Source organism: Python bivittatus, unplaced genomic scaffold, assembly GCF_059951505.1.
Source record: "Python bivittatus isolate LINGU-HERP-01145 unplaced genomic scaffold, Pbiv_v1 ctg000610_np1212, whole genome shotgun sequence".
In the NCBI taxonomy this organism is placed as follows: domain Eukaryota; kingdom Metazoa; phylum Chordata; class Lepidosauria; order Squamata; family Pythonidae; genus Python; species Python bivittatus.
In genome coordinates, this window is record NW_028277088.1 from 60,090,138 (window position 1) to 60,110,291 (window position 20,154).

The 20,154-nt window shown below is 42.0% G+C and overlaps 1 protein-coding gene across 6 annotated transcripts in view; it reads left to right on the forward strand.

Annotated features, from left to right (window-relative positions):
- BRD9 (bromodomain containing 9) overlaps positions 1-20,154 on the forward strand; it is an 87,398-nt gene that overhangs the window by 56,091 nt on the left and 11,153 nt on the right. For 4 of the 6 annotated variants that reach the window (XR_015797759.1, XM_088150189.1, XM_088150191.1 and 1 more), the window contains exons 8-14: positions 2,102-2,234; positions 4,358-4,433; positions 10,086-10,184; positions 15,392-15,524; positions 15,761-15,872; positions 18,681-18,719; positions 19,558-19,629. Coding sequence is in view for 5 of the 6 variants with exons in the window: in XM_088150189.1 (XP_088006315.1) it covers positions 2,102-2,234; positions 4,358-4,433; positions 10,086-10,184; positions 15,392-15,524; positions 15,761-15,872; positions 18,681-18,719; positions 19,558-19,629 (664 nt within the window). In the remaining variant the exon portion in view is untranslated. The remainder of the gene's footprint in view (positions 1-2,101; positions 2,235-4,357; positions 4,434-10,085; positions 10,185-15,391; positions 15,525-15,760; positions 15,873-18,680; positions 18,720-19,557; positions 19,630-20,154) is intronic. The other 2 variants (XM_088150193.1, XM_088150190.1) reach the window with 1 other exon arrangement.

The following is a 20,154-nucleotide window of genomic DNA, read 5'->3' on the forward strand; positions in this document are numbered from 1 at the left end:
GTAATTACCGTTAATCCGTTCTGGCGTCCGGGGACCACGCATCAGGGGCGGGAGAATGGCCGGGCACAGCGCAGCGGTAGAACAGCCGGGCGCGGCGGGAGAACGGCCAGGCGCCGCGCGGCGGGAGAACAGCCGGGCGCCACACTGTGCGGCGGGAAAATGGCCGTGGACCACGTGTCGGGTGGAAAAATGGCCGCGGACCACGTGTCAGGGCGGAAAAATGGCCATACCCTGAGGCGGAGTTCGCACATCGAGGTAAATTTTTGCGGCCGGAGCTGGTTGTTACCCGAAAAGTTCGTTAGTAGAGGCGTTCGTATCCCGAGGTACCACCGTATTGCCTTTTGGACTTTCTTTTTTCATGATTCTTTAACAGCTTCAGTTAATAGCTTTGGTTAACACAGTAAAGAAACAGAACAAACAAGCATCAGATACAAATGATCCCAGATCAATTCTGATTATATAATCAAACTACAATAGCAATAACTTTAAAGGAAATCTATCAAGATTAGCATTAATGCTGTAAAAAGTTCACTTATTATGATTTCTTATGATGAAGTGGCCTCTTGTAGCTAAAGAGAATAAAACAGTCTGAAAAACAGAACAAGTTCTGACAGCATGATGGTGGACTAGCATGGAGGAAAAACCTCTAGTTAAGAATAACTAAGAAAAACCTCCAGATGGAATGGAGTACCTGTAAAACAAAATTCTATAAAACATTTTTTCAGTCTGTAAACTGAAGAGGGAGTTATTTTAGTACTTGAGAATATGAACGAGGTCTTATAATTATAAGACTATAATTATAAACTATTAACTTTTTAGGGAAGGTTGTTGAGAAGGTAGTCAGGCTACAGCTTCAGAGAGTCCCAGAGGAATTGGATTATCTGGACATCTTTAAGTTGGATTTCAGGCCAGGACATAGTACAGCAATGGTACTGGTTATGTTTGTGGATGACATGTGATTGTCTTGGCTCTTGATCTCATAGTATACCCAGTTTGTATATTATGATCCCAGGCTACCAAGTGATGCTATCGAGGTCTTGTCCCAGTGTTTGGAGGCTGTGAGGGTCTGGATGGGGAGGAAGACAGTCAAGCTTAACCCTAGCAAGACCAAGTGGCTGTGAGTGTCTGGACCACTCAGAATTGGAGATTGTCCACCTGTAGTCCTGAATGGGGTTTCACTTCTCTATTTTGGACTTATGCACAATTTGGGTTTTAGCTCCTGCTTGAGAAGAAGGGGCCAGCTGTAGCCAAGAAACCTTCACACAGATTCATCTTGTGTACCAGTTGTACCTGTTTCTGGACTGGGAGGCTCTCTGGACAGATTCATGTTTTAATCATCTTATATGTGGATTATTTTAATATAACTCAACATGGGGCTGCTCTTAAAGTTTACTCAGAAGCTGCAGCTGATCCAGAATGCAATGGCATGGGAAGTTATGAGCACCCCACAGTATGACCATGTAATTCCTCTGCTCCATGAGTGGACTGGTTACTCATAGGCTTTTGGGTACAATTCACGGTACCAGTTATCAGCCATAAAGCTCTTTGTGGCATAAGGCCTGGCTGTCTGAAGGACCATCTGCAGTGTTTGCCTGCCCTGTTTGATCCAAAAGAGTTTGCATGCTTCAGATCCCATCAGTTGAACACTATTACCTGATTGGACTCAGGAAGGGAGCCTTCTCTATTTGCAGTACCTTTTCCCTGGGACACTATCCCCACAGAAATTTGAATGGCCCCTATCTTGGCCTCATTCAAACAAGCCTTACGTCTGGCTCTTCCCCCAGGCTTTGGATTAGGTCAGGTGGTGAGAGTGTTATATGGTGAGAGGGCACTGGGTTTTACTCCTTATGGATGGTTCACCATCTTTGCCTTATTGTTGCTGTTAATTTTGTTCTTAATATTGTATGGCATCCAGAGTCACTATGGAGTTGGGTAGCCTTATGAAATTAAAATTTTAAAATCTAGTAGTAAGAAGAAAAGAATGCTGATTCACCCAGGAAATTCACTATGTTTACCTAGCAGTCATAAAATTCTATGGTTTAGAGGGAGGTGGGGAACCATTTGATTTCTTATTTATATGATAATTTGTACTTTGTTATAGTTGTATATTTGAACCAGAAGGAAATGCGTGCAGTCTGACAGACAGCACAGCCGAAGAACATGTCCTGGCCTTGGTAGAGCATGCAGCAGATGAAGCACGGGATCGGATCAATCAGTGTCTCCCAAACAGCAAGGTCTTGTCAAATTGATTCATGCTGTCATTTTATAGACATTTTATTTGGCTAATTTTCTCAGTTGGACAAGAAATTTTACATAGTGTCTGGTATGTGAATATATATATATATTCAAATTTGTCACCACCCATTTCATTAAAAAGTGACTGGGCAGTTTATAGAAGAGATGCATTCAATTAAAATACAATATAAAACCATCTTAAATAATTAATAAATAAATTCCAAAGGATGATAAAATTGGCAAACAGCTCAAGGAGTGTTGTCAGGGCACCAGCCACCCCCAGGATTGATTACAACTTCTGTCACCCCATGCAAGCTGACAGAGCCAGGTCTTCAGTCCTTTCTGGAAAACCGGGAGGGTAGGGGCCCGCTGCACCTCTGGGGGGAGAATATTCCAAAGGGCAAGACAGTGGCAGAGAAGGCTCTCTTCCTGGCCCTGCCAGCCAACATTCTCTCGTTGACAAGGTCCGCAACATGCCCTGTCTGCCTGACCAAGGTGGGACAGGTTGATGTAATGGGGGTGAGACAGTCCCTCAGATAACCTGGATCCGTGCCATGTAGGCCTTTAAAGGTGATAATGAGCACCTTGAATTGGACCTAGAAGCAAACTGGCACCCAATGCAGCTCCCATAGCAGAGGTGTTATATGTGCCATCCTTGGGGCACCCATGATTGTCCACGCGGCTGCATTTTGAACCAACGGTAGCTTCTGGATACTCTTCAAGAGTAGCCCCATGTAGAGCACATTGCAGTAGTCTAACCAAGAAATGACCAGAGCGTGAGTGACTGACTGGACAGCCTCTCGTATGATGGTTTTTTTGGATGTAAAATCTCTAGAATAAAGATTAAAATTATACTGTACATGATTTAGACTTCAGTTTGAATATAAGTAGAAATTAAATGACATGTTCCTAAGATTCTGTCCCAATGAAAATCTTCCTAAAAATATGTTAATGTTGCTTATGACAGTACTCTAAATTGACAAGATTGTATCATACAGTATAGCCCAACTAGAAGAGTTGAAGTTAAAAGTCGATGAACAATACCAGCTGATTGTGTTAACCCAGAATCTAAATGTGTATATGAGATAATTCCATTGCTTCTTGTTTTATTCTAAATACAAATGCACTGTCTGTTTTTAGAGCAACACAGAAAATTATGGACTCCTTGGAGTTCTCTGAGCTTGATTCTTTTCTTGCAAATGTTTCATTACCCCACTAGGTAACATCTTCAGTGCTAAAATGGGATGGGGTTTGCTCTCTATTTATATACTGTGGCATGCCTTGCCAGTGCTGGTGGGGGTGGGGGTTTTGTTTTGCTCCTCTGGTAGTTCCTTGATTAGCCTATGTTTACTGCTTGATTGTGTGCCTGGTAGTAACCTTTGCTTATCTGGGTGATGATTGCTAGTGAGGCGATCTTCTGGTCTTTTGTCTCTTTTGAATAGTATGTAGATGCTGTTTATCTCTATGGGTCTGTTAATTGCTGCCTTGTCTGAATACCAAGCTTCCAAGAATTCTGTTGCATTTTTTGATTTAGCTTGGTTTAAAATGCTGACAGTTTCCCAGTTAAAACTATGGTTAAGTGTATTCAAGAGAGATAGAAGACCAGAAGATTGCCTCACCAGCAATCATCACTCAGATAAGCAAAGGTTACCACCAAGCATACAATCAAGCAGTAAACATATGCTAATCTTGATATAAATAGAGTATATAAGTATATAATTAGAGAGCAAACCCCATCCCATTTTAGCACTGAAGATGTTGCCTAGCCGGGTAATGAAACATTTGCAAGAAAAGAACCAAGCTCAGAGAACCCCAAGGACTCCACAGTTCAACCCTGAGCTACACATGTTCACCTCTATTGGTACAGAAAATTATGGTTTAGTACAATGTGTGAACCCAGTTTCATTATATATTGTATTTAAGAGGGGAAATATACATATCCAGTATGGATAGATCTAAGAGGTCATTTATAGACTGCATAGGCACAACTCTTCTTTCGGTTACACATTCAGCAAGTTAATACTGTTAGTATCTTCTCCTTAAAATCTAGATGGATATTTGCTGATTAAACAGGAAACATGAAAAGAAAGACTATTTCTCCTTTTGTTGTGTTTAAGTACAGATAGGCTACCTGAAGAAGAATACTGATGGATCTTTGGTCTTCAGTGTACTCAATCCATCAGATCCTGAAACAGAAGGTAATTTTCAGATAAACTTTAATAGTTTATATTTTTCATTGTAAATGTGCTTTTAATTATGCATGACTAAGTTTGTGCTAACTTTTATCTCTTATTTAATAAGAGAAAATTTAATTTTATATTGTTTTCATCTTTGTTTAAATAACACACATAAGTACCTCCATTTGAGGATTAAATGTTATATACACTGATGTGCCTGAATTGGCAACAAAAAGATTTGCACTCTGAAATATATTTGACTAAAACGGTGAGCTAATATTAACATATTTGAAGGCTTTCAGCTAATACTGTAGTAATGTCAAAATTAAGCTGCATTTGTTGTAAAATATAAGTCTAAAAGAAATCCTATGTGAGCAATGCCTCTTTGAGCTCTAATTCAAAGTTCCATAAATATATATTTATGCAACTAGATTTACCTAATTAGTTAAAATGTGTGGCCAATCTGTGATCCAGGTAGTTGGTCCTTAAGCCATGCCTGCAGGAAGGTTATTAAGCCTGGCAATGGCATTTATATATTTATTTATATTTCAAATTTGTCACCGCCCATCTCACTGTGGAGTGACTATGGACAGTTTACAGTAAAAACAGAATAAACCATTAATTAAAATAGATAAATATGAATTAGTTAATTAAAATATACTAAAAACAAACTTCCTTTATAATACTTCTAAGAGGCAGATGTTAATTAGGTGTTATTAAAGTCAGGGAGCATCGTCAAGGCACCAGCCATCCCCAGGGTCGATTGTATCTTTCCTCACTCCACGCAAGTCTTCAATTCCCTCTGAAAAATTGGGAGGGTAGAGGCCCACCTCACCTTTGGGGTGAGAGTATTCCATAGGGTGGGAGCAACAGTAGAGAAGGCTCTCCTCCTAGGACCCACCAGTTGACATTCTCTCACTGATGGGATCCGCAACATGCCTTCTCTGCCAGACCGGGTGTGATGGGTCATTGTAATGGGGGTGAAACAGTCCCTCAGGTAAGTTGGACCCATGCCATATAGGGCTTTAAAGGTGATAACCAAAACCTTGAATTGAACCTGGAAACAAATTGGAACCCAATGAAGCTCCTGCAGCAAAGGTGTTACATGTGCCATCCTTGGGGCACCCAAGATTGCCCACACGGCCGCATTTTGAACCAGCTGTAGCTTCCAGACACTCTTCAAGGGTAGACCCATGTAGAGCACATTGCAATAGTCTAAACAAGAGATAACGAGGGCATGAGTGACAGACTGGAGGGACTCCTGATCCAGGAAGGGGTGTAACTGGTGCACCACATGAAGTTGCACAAAGGCCCTCCTGGCCACGACTGCCACCTGCTCCTTGAGCAGGAGTTGTGAGTCCAGGAGGATACCCAGATTATGTACTGGGTCTGTCTGGGGCAGTGCAACCCCATCAAGAACCAAAGATGGTAAACCCCCAGATACAGAGGAGCCTCTATTCCACGGCCACTCTGTCTTACCAGGGTTGAGCTGAAGCCTGTTGCTCCCCATCTAGACCCCCACAGCCTCCAGGCACCGTGAAAGGGTGGTCAAAGCATCACTCAAATCACCTGGGATGGAGATGTATAATTGGGTATCATCTGCATATTGATGATACTTCATCCCATGGTGGTGGATGATCTCACCCAGTGGTTTCATGTAGATGTTGAAAAGAAGCGGGTACCAAACCCTGTGGCACCCTACAACAGAGGGGGATGGGCTGGACCTCTCACTCCCAATCAACACTGATTGGGAAAAGCCTTGGAGGAAGGAAGTGAACCAGCACAAAACTGTGCTGCCCACTCCCAACTCCCGAAGTTGACCCAAAAGGATACTATGGTTGATGGTATCGAAAGCTGCTGAGAGGTCAAGAACAGCCAGGATGGATGCACTACCCCCATCCCACTCCTGCCATCCATGAGTGCAACCAATGCTGTTTCCATCCCATATCCGAGCCTGAAACCTGACTGAAAAGGGTCCAAATAATCCATTTCATCCAGTATCCTCTGGAGCTGCAATGCCATCACCTTCTCAACCACCTTCCCTAAAAAGGGGAAGTGGGAGACTGGATGAAAATTGTCTAGTAGGTGGGATTCAGAGATGGTTTCTTGAGGAGGGGATGCACCAGCGCCTCTTTAAAGATGATTGGGAACACCCCCTCTCTCAAGGATGAATTCACCATTGCCTGGACCCACCCACATGTCACCTCCCGAGTGGCCTTGACCAGTCAGGAGGGGTGTGGGTCTAGTTGACAAGTGGTGGCATTAACAGTCTGGAGGACCCTGTCCACTTCCTTGGGTTCAACAGGCTCAAACTGTTCCCAGATAACAGAGTAAGTCCATAGGCCATGCCCCACGCTTGGAATCCAACTGGGAATGGATCCGAGTGATTTTATCCTCCAGATGCCCCGAAAACTCCTCTGCATGGCCCTGTAAATGGCCCACTGGGCCCTCCTTTCCCAAAAGGGATTGGGTGATTTTAAACAGGGCCACCAGGTGGCATTCTGCAAATGCAATAAGAGTGGAGAAATATTGGCGTTTCACCGCTCTTACTGCTTAATAGTGGCTCTAGCCTGTGTTTGGTCAGATTTGGTCCTTGTTTTCCTTCGGCGGTGCTCTAGACGTCTCTTAATCCTTTTCAAGACCCTCAACTCCTCTGTAAACCACAGGGAGCATCGGGCTCGATGGAACAAGAGAGGTCACATGAGCGCGATCTTGTCCAAGGCCTCAGCTGCCTTCCTATTCCAGGTGACGGCCAAGGCCTCTGCTGGACTGTGCAGCACATCCTCAGGTATAACCCCCAGGTCCCTTTGGAACCCAATTGGGACCATCAGTCATTGGGGGCAGACCAGTTGAATAGGTCCTGCCTCCCTGCAGAAGGGGGTAGCATGAGAGAAATTCAAGGTCACCAGGGCATGATCTGACCATGACAATGGGGACAGATGTAACTCCCCCTTCAGATCATCTTGCCATTGCTCTGACAAGAAAAACAAGTCTGGTGTGAGACCACTGTCCCGAGTCAGGTCATGAATAACCTGGGACAGGCACATGGCCCCCACGGTGGCCATGAACTCCCTGGCTGCCTCCGAGGCATGTCCCAGGGATGGCACATTGAAGCCCCCCAGAATCATAAGTCTGGGGAACTACACCGCCAGCCCCAAGATGGCCTCCAGCAGCTCAGGCAGGGAGGTTGCTACACAGCAGGGAGGCTGGTACAGCAGCAACAATCCCAACTGTTCTCGCAAGCCCACATTCAGGAACAGGGTCTCACAACCAGCCACTTGTGGAACAGCGCCCCTGAAGGCCAACAGAGATTCCCGGATGACAACTGCTACACCTCCTTCCCTGCCCTGGGGTTTCAGCTGATGCCAAACCGTAAATCCAGCTGGGCACATTTCCGAGAGGGGCACCCCCTCTTCAGGGCTCAGCCAGGTCTCGGTGATACACGCCAGGTGGGCCCACTCCTCAGTGATCAGATCACATATAAGGGGGGCCTTGTTATTAACTGATCTGGCGTTAAGAAGCAGCAGCCGAAAGCCAGGGCCTCCACAGGTCTGCTGTCCAGGGCCTGGGTCTGAATCCAGAGGGCCGGAACATGCCACCAGTAGTGTGTCAGATTCAGCCGGCATGGCACAGCACGGTGAAAGCACCGCTCAGCTTCGCTAGTCAATTTCACCGCCCAGGTGCTAGCAGAGAAAAAGGGGAAGCGAAACCCCAAACTGATTGCTGACAGGTGGCGCTTAACTCAAACCGCAAGCGGATACTTTGTATTAGCGCCGGCTTCCCTTGAGCGTTGTAGACAAAGGAACGTGCACTGAAGCAAAGCAATCAACAAGCGATTGAGAACTCCCGGCTTTGCGTTCAAACAGGAAAACCCAACAAAGGCAACAACAGCACAACCCATAGACGGCAATCAGAAAGGCAAAAGCACTGGTCTGAATCTGCCATTTGGGCGAAGGGGGATTACTGCGGGTAATCTGTAACTAAGCAACGGGGCAAAACGCGGGAACGGGGAAGCTATAAGATACATTGTAAGATGTGCCAAGCCAACCCTGGCTTTTTCTGTACTTACTTATGTTATGCTTGAGTAAACTTCTTTGCTGAACACACGTGTCACGAGAGTTTCTCTGAGACGAATGGGGTAAACCTTACATAGTAGACACTGGGGGCATCTTCTCTGAGAGTGGCCCGCCCTCTGACTCCCATCATAACACCCACTCCCTGTCACCACCTGAATAGTATGACCCGCCCTAAACCCCCCCAGGGTCTCCAATTCCCCCCAGTCCCAGGCCTCTGGCTTCCCTAGTTAGGGGACCCTCCATCCAAATGTACAATAACAATCACCCAGTCAACCAAATCAGTCAATCGGGTGGTTCTACATTCAATCTGAGATGGGTAATTAATCTTCAATCCACTTTTCTTCTGCATCACCTTGAAATAATAAGTCATTGTACTGGTATAGCACCATCTCAGCATTACTGAATAAAAATGCTATATTTTGAAGCAAAAATGCACAGCCGTTTCAAAGCAACATAATGGAATATGAATTCTGGTTGTCTCCTTATATGTTTTAAAATTGGAAAAAATGTTGAGTATACTTCCAATTTCATAAGTAAGAGTGTTAAGCTATATTTAAACAAGCTATTTATTGGTTAATATTGCAGTGCTGCCTGTTGATTCTATATAGAAAGCAAAGAACCTCCTTAAATAAAGCATACGTCTAAAATTGATTGGAGTTATCATATGAAATTATTACATAAATCTTTAAATCTGTTTTTCATTTGTCTTAGGTAATCCTGAATTATGACTCGTATTTCAACCTTTATTGGTTAACCCAAGAATATCACTTATTATAAGTCAAGCTCTTCCATGTTTATACTGCTTACAGTATTTTAAACATTAATTATCTTTAATGTAATTTCATATCTTACCAGTTCAATTTCCTCATTCTTTTGTTCATTCAGTGATGTCAAAATCAACTTGTTCATTAATTTTCTTGCATCAATTTCTCACAGTTAATGCAACATATTTGTCTTCCTTTTAATAAAAGAAATGAATTCTTTGGAGTATGGCTTCTAAAGTTTATGTCAATCAGTACAGCAAATCAGTTGGAATACAAAGAAGGGGGAAGTCAAAAATAAAATATTTATCTATAGTATTTTTAGGGGTGTTTTTCTTTTCTTTCTTTTCTTTTTTTACATCTATAAATAATAATTTAATGGAGATTTTGGCTTTAAGCTCAAAAATGTATACTTCTTTTTCATATCATGAAAGCAACTCAATGTACTCTGGTTGGAATCTTTTATTAATGTTATATTGAGCATTAATTGTATAATTTCAGTCATTAATTGTCCAGTTATAGTTATCTTTTTTGAAAATACATCTCTCTTATAATTTTTTTTTAAAAAAGACAAGGCCTAACTGAAAAAAATTCTTTTTGCTTATTTATATAGCCTAATAGCAAATTATTTTCTTTTGTGCAGTTCAGTTGTTCTTTGTTAACATTTTAAAACAAACCACCTAATATTGTTTTGAAATATTAACAATTTCTAAATAGTCTTTTTAGTAATTTCAGGCAAAAGTTCTTAAAATCTATGATAGAGTTGTAAGAGTGTGTTCCTGCCTATTACTTTTGAAAACTTGCAAAACATTTATTTATATGTTTATTGTTGAAAGTAGAGGAGGAGACCCATCCAGTGGATCTGAGCTCTCTGTCAAGCAAGTTACTACCTGGATTCACAGCATTGGGCTTCAAAGATGAAAGAAGGCACAAAGGTAACCTCTTTGATGCAAATAATGTTTATATTCCCAAGATTAAACATTTGTCTTCATATTTATAAGACATTTTAATTTAATTTTGAGTATTTTTAGAAGGTAACTACTAGATATCCAGTGACTCAGAGAGTCAGGTCTTGTAGGTCTCAGTGCAAGGTGAATGATTGATTTCACTTGGACGTTGGTACCACTTTTCTCAAGTATACAAGTTCTTTGTGGTGTCCATAGCTGGACCATTCTCAAAGAATGCTTATCAGTGGTTCCTCATTAAACTGGAAATGTGTCTCAAGTGGGATGCTTGGGGTTCTGTCCTTAGCTCAATACCCTTCAATTTTTAAAAATTGTATTTACAAAACGTTTAAGTCATTTTTCATATGTAATAAGAATATCAAGCAACAATACTATTTATTAATATCAACAGGAAAGGTTCAAAAACAATTAAAACATGCATGACAATACAATTAATTGATTTTAAAACTTTATCAAATGTGGGAAAAGAGTAAAATTTGAAGCTGGGATGCTGAATGTATAAAGGTTGTGTGCTGATAATTTACTAGTTTGTGTTGTTAATTTTTTTAGCTGTCCAAGATGAAGTTGGAAAGCTATAGTGTGGAAAAGAGAGAGTTACGTTTTTACCATCTTGAAAAACTTTACCATTTTTAAAGTGGATAAAGTTGGAGTTGGAGGCCCAGATGAGCAGGGAAAGGACTAGCAAGGGAACAATCTTCCAAGGAGATTGTTTTGCTGGAAAAGCTGAGGCTATTGCCACAGGCATCACAGAGTTGGGAACTCTGCAGTTGAGAATGCTGTTCCCATAGCCAAAGGGGCAAGCAATGGTGGTTAGGATTATTGCCAGAACATTGCTCAACCAGACCATTAGAGACTAGAGATGAAGCTGCTAACTTGTCTGACTCATAAGGTGGGGGGGGGGGGGGGAGAAGAGGAAGAGGAAAAGAATAAGGACAAAAAAACTAGAAGGAAAGAACTAGAATTAAAATCAGAGTCAGTAGAAGAGGAAGAGATATAAGAAGACAAGAAATAAGGTGGACAGGGTGGAGAAGCCAAGAAATACATCAAATGGCAAGGTTTTTGCCAGTCAAGCTGAATATGTAGGAAGCCTAGTGAAACTGATTCTATTAAAACGGAGGAGCAAAACGTTGCCTTGGCCTTATTTTTCTTAGATAGAGTAGAGGAGGAGAATGTTGGAGAACAAACAGAGCAATCAGGGAGGGAAGAAGAAAAGAACAAAACTACTGGCTGTCTGAGTGAGTCAGAGAACTGGGAAAGGGGTTCCCCTCCCTGGAATGGGAGTTGAGGGAACAATGTCTTTACCTCATTCTGACCTAACTGGCTGAGAGCTAGTTGGGGATGGAGGGGGACAAGTGGGAAGTGGAATGTTTTGGGTGTTTTAGGTGGGAAATTATGGTAAATTTGGTATAGCTGTCACATAAAGATCTCTGATATTGTGACTTGTTTGCACTTGGTGGAAAAATTGCTGTTCAACACAGTTGGAGTGACCAGGAGTAACTGGGAGTGCATAGGAGGTGGAGTGACTTGGAGGTGACTGGGAAGTGCAACCAAGGAAAAATGGAGAGGAGGATAATGGTAGTAATGGGCAGGTAGAAGTATAATGGGAGATGATGGAGGGCCATTCCAAAAAAAGAGAGATTAGAAACTTGGTGCCAGTCTTTACTTCTGATCCTCTAACCTCAATTCAAGACCCACCCAACCAGATTTCTGGGTTTACTGAACTCAGGTCTACACTTCTGAATTCCAGGTCTACCTGCAATAAAATTAGCCTTATCCATTATTTAATGTTTAGTCATGGATGAGAGGCCCAATGTGACATGTGTCAATGAGACCTGGCTGGACAAAGAGCAGGGAATCCCCTGTGCTGAAATCTGTCCAGTCAGTTTCCATATCTTGCATCACTTTTGACCCTGGAGCAGGGGAAATGATATGGTCATTGGGTAGGGAGACTTTGTCTGTTGTGAGGATCTACGACAGGTGGCCAGATGTGAGGCCATATTTGTGAAATTCAACCAGAAGGACAAGCTTGGGTGCTGCTGTTGTATCTTTCTCCCAGCTTGGTGGCAGCATCCCATCCTGAGTTCCTCAGTCTCATTGTTGGAATGGTTATGGATTCTCCCAGACTCTGCAATTTTATCTTCTCCTATCTGGGGCCAGAGACACCTTGGGAGCTGATGGCTACCATGACAGCTGTGGGCTTGTCCCAGGTTGTTGCCGAGACAAACCACAAAGCTGGCCATGCATTAGATCTGACCTTTACCTTGGAGCAGATAAATGTGATCTGGTCCTGGGGAACATTTCTATCAGTCCCTTGTCATGGAGCTACTAACCTCTTCAGGGAGAAAAGCCCAATTAAGATGGCCCACGCAAATGCATGATAGGTCCACAAGGTTTTCAGATAGTGCTTTGGGCTTACCTAGCAGTCTGGAAGGCAGTTCTACTGAATATCTTGTAAGTTTCTGGAACTCAGCAATGACCAGTGTACTAAATAGCATTGCTCCTGAATGGTCTCTCCCTTCATATTGATCCTAACCAGCTCCTTGATTTTCTGAGATGCTCCAGGAAATCAGGTGGGTAAAAAGGTACTTGAAGTGACACCAGCTAAAAACATTAAGTGAATATGACAGATGGCTCAAGTTCAAGTTTATTATCTGGTGATAAAGCTGGTAAAGAGGAATAATTTATCTATCTTTATTGCATTTGTGGAATCTCAAAAGTGTCCTGAACCTTTTAGAGAACGAAGAACAATTTTGTGTAAATTGCAGTCACTTGTTCAAGCATGGATAAAATCACTCATATTTGCTTCAGGTTGGAAACTGGATGGTTGGAATTCATTGAGATGATAGAGATCATGTCTTGTGATGTTACACGGGAGATTTTTGAGCCTGTGGATCTTGAGGAAGCAGTCAGGTTTCTCTGTGACCTCAACTCTGCCACTTGTGCATTGGACCCCTGTACCCATCAAGCTGGTGAAAATGCCAAGGGAGGGAATTAGGTGTTGGATCCAACCTATACTCAATGCCTTTGGGAGAAAGAGAGACTCTACTATGTCTGAAAAAGGCTCTGATCTGCCCACTCAAGTAGCCCAGTCTGGATCTGGTAGGTATGAACAACTCCCATCTATCTCCAGATTCCCCATCTTGGGGAGAGTTGTAGAGACAATGAAGGAACTACAGTTCTGGAGGACACAGATTATCTCAACCTGTGGCAATCCAGATTGAGGCCTGGGCATGGATAAGAATCATATTGGTCACTCTCAAGGATAAAATGTGGCAGAATTTAAAGGAGTGTAACCATCTATGTCTATTTGGTTCTCTTGGGAGCCTTCCATACTGTCAATCACTACCTTTCTGGACCTGGAGTGAAGGCTAGGAATTTAAGGGACCATTTTATTGTGGTTCTACTTCTGTCTAAGTGACTATGTCCAAACAATTATGGTGGGGGGAAGAGGAGTCAGGCCCTTAGATCCCATGTTGTGGGATGCTGCAGGGCTTTGCACTCTCCCTTATCCTGTTTAACATATATATGAAACTGCTGGAAGAAGTAATCCATTGGTTTGATGGGAATATGATAGCGTTCTTCTAGTATTTGGAAGTTTGTTGTACAAATGTACATGATGACTTCTTTTGTCATCCCAGAATGTAAGACATCTACTGTATGTTGCAAAGGAAGATTCTAGTTGAATATTATATAAAACTTTCTAAAGTAACAACACTTCAAAAATGGAGACCAGGGAGTCTCAAATTATGAGTTGTGACCCCCAGAGGGTTGCAAGTAAATTTGAGGAGGGAGGTGCACATTATCCAAGTAAAGGAAAGAGGAAAATTCAGAGCATGATCTGACAGAGCTTTTGAGAATGATTCCTTGGGCTGAAGGCATTTGACAACTGATTGGCGGCTTTGGCCAGCCTCACAAGGCTTTCCCTTCCAGAGTGAGGTTTGGGATAATGGCAGAATGAGATTGGATGGAGGCCTTGGACAAGTGGTTGAGACAGTGTTGTAGATCGAGACAATTGGGCAACTTCTGTGGGTGCTGCTTAGAATCATAGTGTTGGAGGGAACCTTGGTGATCATCTAATCCAGCCCAGGGCTGCAATCCTGGACATCCCAGACATCCCAGACAAATGGGTCTCCAACCTTTGGTTGAAAATCTCCCATTTTCATTTTAATACCTGTCATGGTCTGAAAGGTCTGAATGAAAACTCTTTTGGCCACAAGGTAGGGCTACCATATCTGAGTTGCAAAAATCCAGATGTAGCAGAAACCTAGTGGTCACCCAGATATTTGCAGCCAGATCTGATAACCCTGCAGCAATTGGGCTTGATAACCTTTACACCAGCCCAGCCTCCCTTTGTTCAGGAGAACCAGGCAATCCTTTATTATAGAGGAGGTTCTCCAAGGAGCTAAAGAGCTTTAGTCCTACTAAGTCTAATTACTGCCCCAAGCATTCCTTTAGAAATTTTGACTTGGATAGGAATGGAAAGGTGTTTTGTTTTGTTTTTTGTCTCATTTGCTTTTCTAGGATAGAAAAAAAATGGTTGTTAACAGTGACTTCCCTACCCTATAGATGTCCCTACCTGTAGCTCTCTTTTTTAACAGCATAAATAATTTTATCAAACTAATGGTTGGTAAAACAGTCATGAGTTGCAATACTGATACAAAGCATCCACCTAGGTTTGCATTATCAGGATTCTCAGCATAAGCAACTGAGCAGGAAGGAGAAAAGACAAACCTGGCTTGGGAATTGACCACTTCCCTGCTTCTCCAGGCTGGCTGCTGTTTATTGCTTTGACTAATTTATAAAGAGTGTCTTTAGCATGCCTGAGCTTTGCTGATCTCAAAGGCCAAGGTCCTGCTCCAAGAAGGTTGCAACTGAAAATGTGGCAAAGGCATGGCATCACAAGGAGGAGGTTGGCACTAAATAAGAGAAAGCAATATATAAGATGGTTTATGAACAATGCTGAGATGACAACCTCAAAAGAGTCTGTGTTTTCTCTCTTGTTCTTTCATCACAATAATTTTTTTAGTAATGGGGGAGGGTTGCACAAATTGATTTATGGTTTTAGGAGTCACACTACCATAATGAACCCATGGTATTCACTGAAACATGTATGAAGCCCAAGAGTTGCAGCTCTTTTTTTGTAGAACATTCCAAACACATTTTTCTTATATTTTCAGTTACATTTCTTTCAAGTGCTAATACAATGGTTTCAGTGCAAAACCACTCTATCTTTCATGATCTGAAAGTGGATGAAATGGAGCTGCTGTATTCGGCATATGGAGATGAGACTGGGATTCAGTGTGCCTTAAGGTAAGCTTGTTGAACTGCAATATTGAACCCACTGATGCTATGGCAGTTACTGTATACTGTTACAACAATACACATGGCTTTGGCATTGGAAGGAGCCCAGTTCAGTTTAGTAGCTAGTATAAATAACAAAGGGAACAGCTTTAAAAACAAAAGCCAAGAAAGTCAGACAAAAGGAAGAAAGTTTTAAAATAAAAATGCATCTGATAGAATTTGTTTTACACTGGAATTTCTTTTAGCCTTCAAGAATTTGTGAAAGATTCTGGAAGCTATAGTAAAAAAATAGTAGATGACTTGCTGGATCAGATCACTGGTGGAGATCATTCTAAGTCTATTTATCAACTAAAACAGGTAAGTGTTTTCTATAGACATGTAGTTAGTTGAGGTTCAGTACTTTATACCTCAAATTATTCTTAAAACCAGCTTTGTTATTTGTTGTTGAAACAAATGGTTCACATGATCTAAACAAACTACAGCTAAATTGCAACTAAAACCTCTAAAGTCCTTTTTTAAGATAAAAAATATTTGTTTGACATAGTCTCAGAAAGTATCCTTTTCACAACAAAGGTACTTTAAAGGGTATAGGAGTACTCAATCACTGTGTTTAAAATATGTGCAGGAGAGACACTTTTAGGGGTACCATGCCTGTCACTGAAGATATCTAAGTCAGTAAATTAATTTATATCAATCAATATGCCTACAAAACTAGTTCTTTTGGAGAAAAGAACATATTTTCTAGACCACGCTATTCAGAACTGTCTCACTGACAGGTATAACTTGATCATATCTTGTTTAAGTAGAAATATTTTGCGTTGAAGAGTGGGATAAAATTGTTCATACATTTAAATAAAAGAAAAATTAAAAAGAGAAAATTAATTACTTAGTACCATTCTGATTCCTTTAAAATGTGAAGCAGGGAATCAACAGTAGATTCAGTATATAAGAATGTTCCATGCCTTGTTTTATTCTTCTCCATTTTAACTGGTGTTAGAATTACAGGTGCAATACAAAGTCTCAAATGATTGTTTTAATCAGATGCTTCAAAAAGATGGAAGCTCTTTAATTGATGAAATATTACAGCCCTATCAGCACAGCACAGCCCCAAAATGTTATAAAACTCTGTCCTCTTCAAGGAGCTGAAAAGAAAGAAAGAATAAAAATAAAATTTAAATATACCAGTAGATTACAGACATGTTGAAGGTCTACCCGTTTTAGAAATATATGTCTCCTTGCTGCCTTAGACGTTCATGAGAATATATATTCTCCTGTACCACAGATGGAAGGAGGAAATTGAGAATAGCCACTGCCATTTGCAGTACTGGAGATCAGTGCTGCAAATCAGAATAAATTCTTGAATAAAGGGAGAGACAATACAGTTGACTCTGCTTGTCATGTATTTTCCTAAATAATCAAATTTCCAGTTGTTGGGAAAGAACTTTGCATATATCTAAGGGCACAGGTCTACAATGGATTTACACCTACATTTAGATATAATGCCATAAGGATCTGAATTGAGGAAAGTATAAAATATAAAATAAAAATACAATATACAGACAAGTAGTTCTCGCCTAAGAGCCACAATTGGGACTGGAATTTTGGTCATTGAGCAAAGTGGTCATTAAGCAAGACATCCACATGACTGTTCTGCTCAGCACCTGCAATCTGGGCACTCCTGGTTGTGATCATTAAGTGATCTCCTGGGTAGTTAAGTAGACAGAGTGAAACAGCTGTCTCTTGGAGGATTTCAGCTCAGCGTGGAGCTGAAATCCTCCTGGCAGGCAGCTCTTTGAGAGTGAAAGGGTGGATGGTTTCCCTTCTGAAGGGTTTGCCCTCCCTTCTGTGGATGGAGGGGAAATTCTTCCTGGGGCTGGAGGAACAGAGAAACCTCCCAGCAATAGGCAGTTATGGAGCTCAAATCCTGAAGATTTGAGGTCTGTTCCTTCTCGCCGCTGAATCTTCAGGATTTGAGCTCCATGCCTGCCCACAACTGAGACGGGAGGGGAAACTGCTGTGAAGGAACAGAGTTCAAATCTTCAGGATTTGAGCTCCATTCCTTCATACTGCTGAGAGGTTTCAGCAGTGTGAAGGAATGGACCTCAGATCCTGGAGATTTGAGCTCTGTTCCTTTGATGTCTGTTCCTTCATACTGCTGAAACCTCTCATCTATTAGTAGATGAGAAACCTTTCATATATTAGAGGAGGCAGTGGGATGCAGCTGGCAAAGGAGTCAGGGCAGTGGTGCAGCTGCCACCTTTGCTCAGGAAGCCATTGCCCACATTGCTGCCCTGCCTCTTCTGCCAGCTCCATCCCACTGCCTCCTCCCCAGCCAGGCCCAGCAAGCTCCCTTCAGCAGGTGAGGCTCCACCACCCTGCCGCACTCACTGCACACTTCCCAGGGCCGCACCCTTACCCAGCGCCTGGATCCCGGGCCAGCAGCAGGGGGAAGAAGACGGAGAAGGTCAATTGCGGGCGGCAGCAGCAGAGTGCAGAGCAGCCAAAAGGGCAGAGATGTGGGGGGAAGATAGGCAGGTGGGGGGAGTTGAAGTGCACACTGCAGTCATAAATGCAGGCCAGTTGCCAAGTGCCTGAATTTTGATCACAACCATGGGGGCGCTGCAACAACTTACTACCATTTGTTCAGTGCCATCATAACTTTGAACAGTCGCTAAGCAAGGACTACCTGTATTTTAACAATAATTTCCATTCAGTAAGATTAATCAGTTTTTTTTAGAAGCATTTCAATTATACCAAAAATAAAAATGTCCTAATTAAAGTTATCTTCAAGTTATAGAAATGCTTGATAATAGTTTCTAATAATAGTTTCATCTAAGAATTGAAGTGGAGGCAAGTGCACCAGGGCAGCAGAGCCTCATCTGCTAAGCAAAGCTTGCCGGGCCCAGCTGGGGAGGAGGCAGGAGGATGGAGCAGGCAGTTCACACAGGGCAGGAGAAGCATGAGGTCCTCACCTAACTACTGCAGCCAGGACTACCGGAACTGCCATCACTAAGTGGATCAGTCATGCGATGTTTCACCTAACAATCACTTTGCTTAGTGACAGAAAATCCAGTCCCAGTTAGGGTTGTTAAGCAAGGACTATCTGTATCAGGAAAACCAGCAAAAAGATTATTTTAAATTTATTTTTAACATTATAATTTTCAGAGAAGAAACATTCCAATGAAGCCACCAGATGATCTCAAAGTAAGTTGCTTTGCATATATAAACCTCCCCTTCTTGTAGAAAATACTGTTTTTTTACTGTAAATGGTTCTGGAAATATGAAGGAAAGATTTATTTAATTTATATAATAAGTGAAGATGATAGACAGTCACATTTATTTTATTTATTTATTTTTCAAATTTGTATGCCGCCCATCTCCCCCAATGGGTGACTCTGGGCGGCTCACAATAATAATAAAAAAAAAACAGGACTCTCCAAACATAAACATAATCTATAAATAGTTAAAAACATATATAAAAATGGCCTAAAAACCTCCTATAATTTGGCCCTAAAAAACCTATAAGATGCTGGGGGGGGACAACCCCTCACCCCACCAGCCATCTCCATAGGTGCGGGCCCCCCTCTGGCCCCCAAGCCTTCTGGCAGAGCCAGGATTTGATCTCTTTCCTGAAGGCCATGAGGGAGGGAACACCACACCTCAGGCGGCAAGATGTTCCATAGGGCGGACGCTACAGCAGAAAAGGCGCTCTGCCTAGACCCCACCAATCAAAATTCCTTGAGGGGTGGGGTCTGCAATCTGCCCCTTCTGCTGGACTGAGTGGGGCGGGCTGAGATGACCGCATTATTGTAGAATAGCTTACAGCAGTATTCCTGATGTTTATAACACTTTTAAATTCTACTCTTATTTGAGGAGGAGTGCCATATATTTTTTCTATGACTTATTCTATTAAATTATTTGAAACCCCTAAGTAAAAAGCATACTATTTCATGCTGTAACTTCGGTGATATGAAAATGAAGGTTCCATAGGGAAGGTGATTATGAGATATAAATTACCTTTGATTTAAACATATGTTTTTAGGTTCCATCAGTCCTCATAAAAGAAGAACATAAATTATGTAATACTTGCCCAGATGACTCCAAGCAAAGTATGGTAAGATTTCTTTTCAAGTTTCATTCTATCTCAGCTTGTTATTTCAGCTTGTTAGTTCTTACCATTTTCCTCCTCCTGTTTGATTTTTCCTTTTTTTTTTTTTTTAAGTTTACTGTCCTGTCCCAGGCTTCACACTTTCTCTCTCTCACACACAAGAAAAACAGTTCAAAGCTTACTTGGGAAAGTAATTCCAGCAGTAGCAGGCAGGGCATGTATGCAGATGCACACACAATTTCAAATACTCCGAAATCCCTTGGAAACTTACAAAGTCCCAGTAAGCAAAGTTCCAAGTAGCAGGCAGAAGTGTACTCAAGGGCACAGTCCAGAGGTCGTGGAGTCATCATAGGTCAGCAGATGGTCTGTGTTCAAGAGCACAGAGTTATCAGAGGCAAGAGTTGAGAGTGCAGTGGACAGAAATTCCAGTAAATGCAGTTGTTCCAAACAAAGGATTGCTTGCTGATGGTGGCTCTAAAATAGAGCCCCACCAGATGCAAGCACTCACCAATGGGAACACCCTTGCCTCAC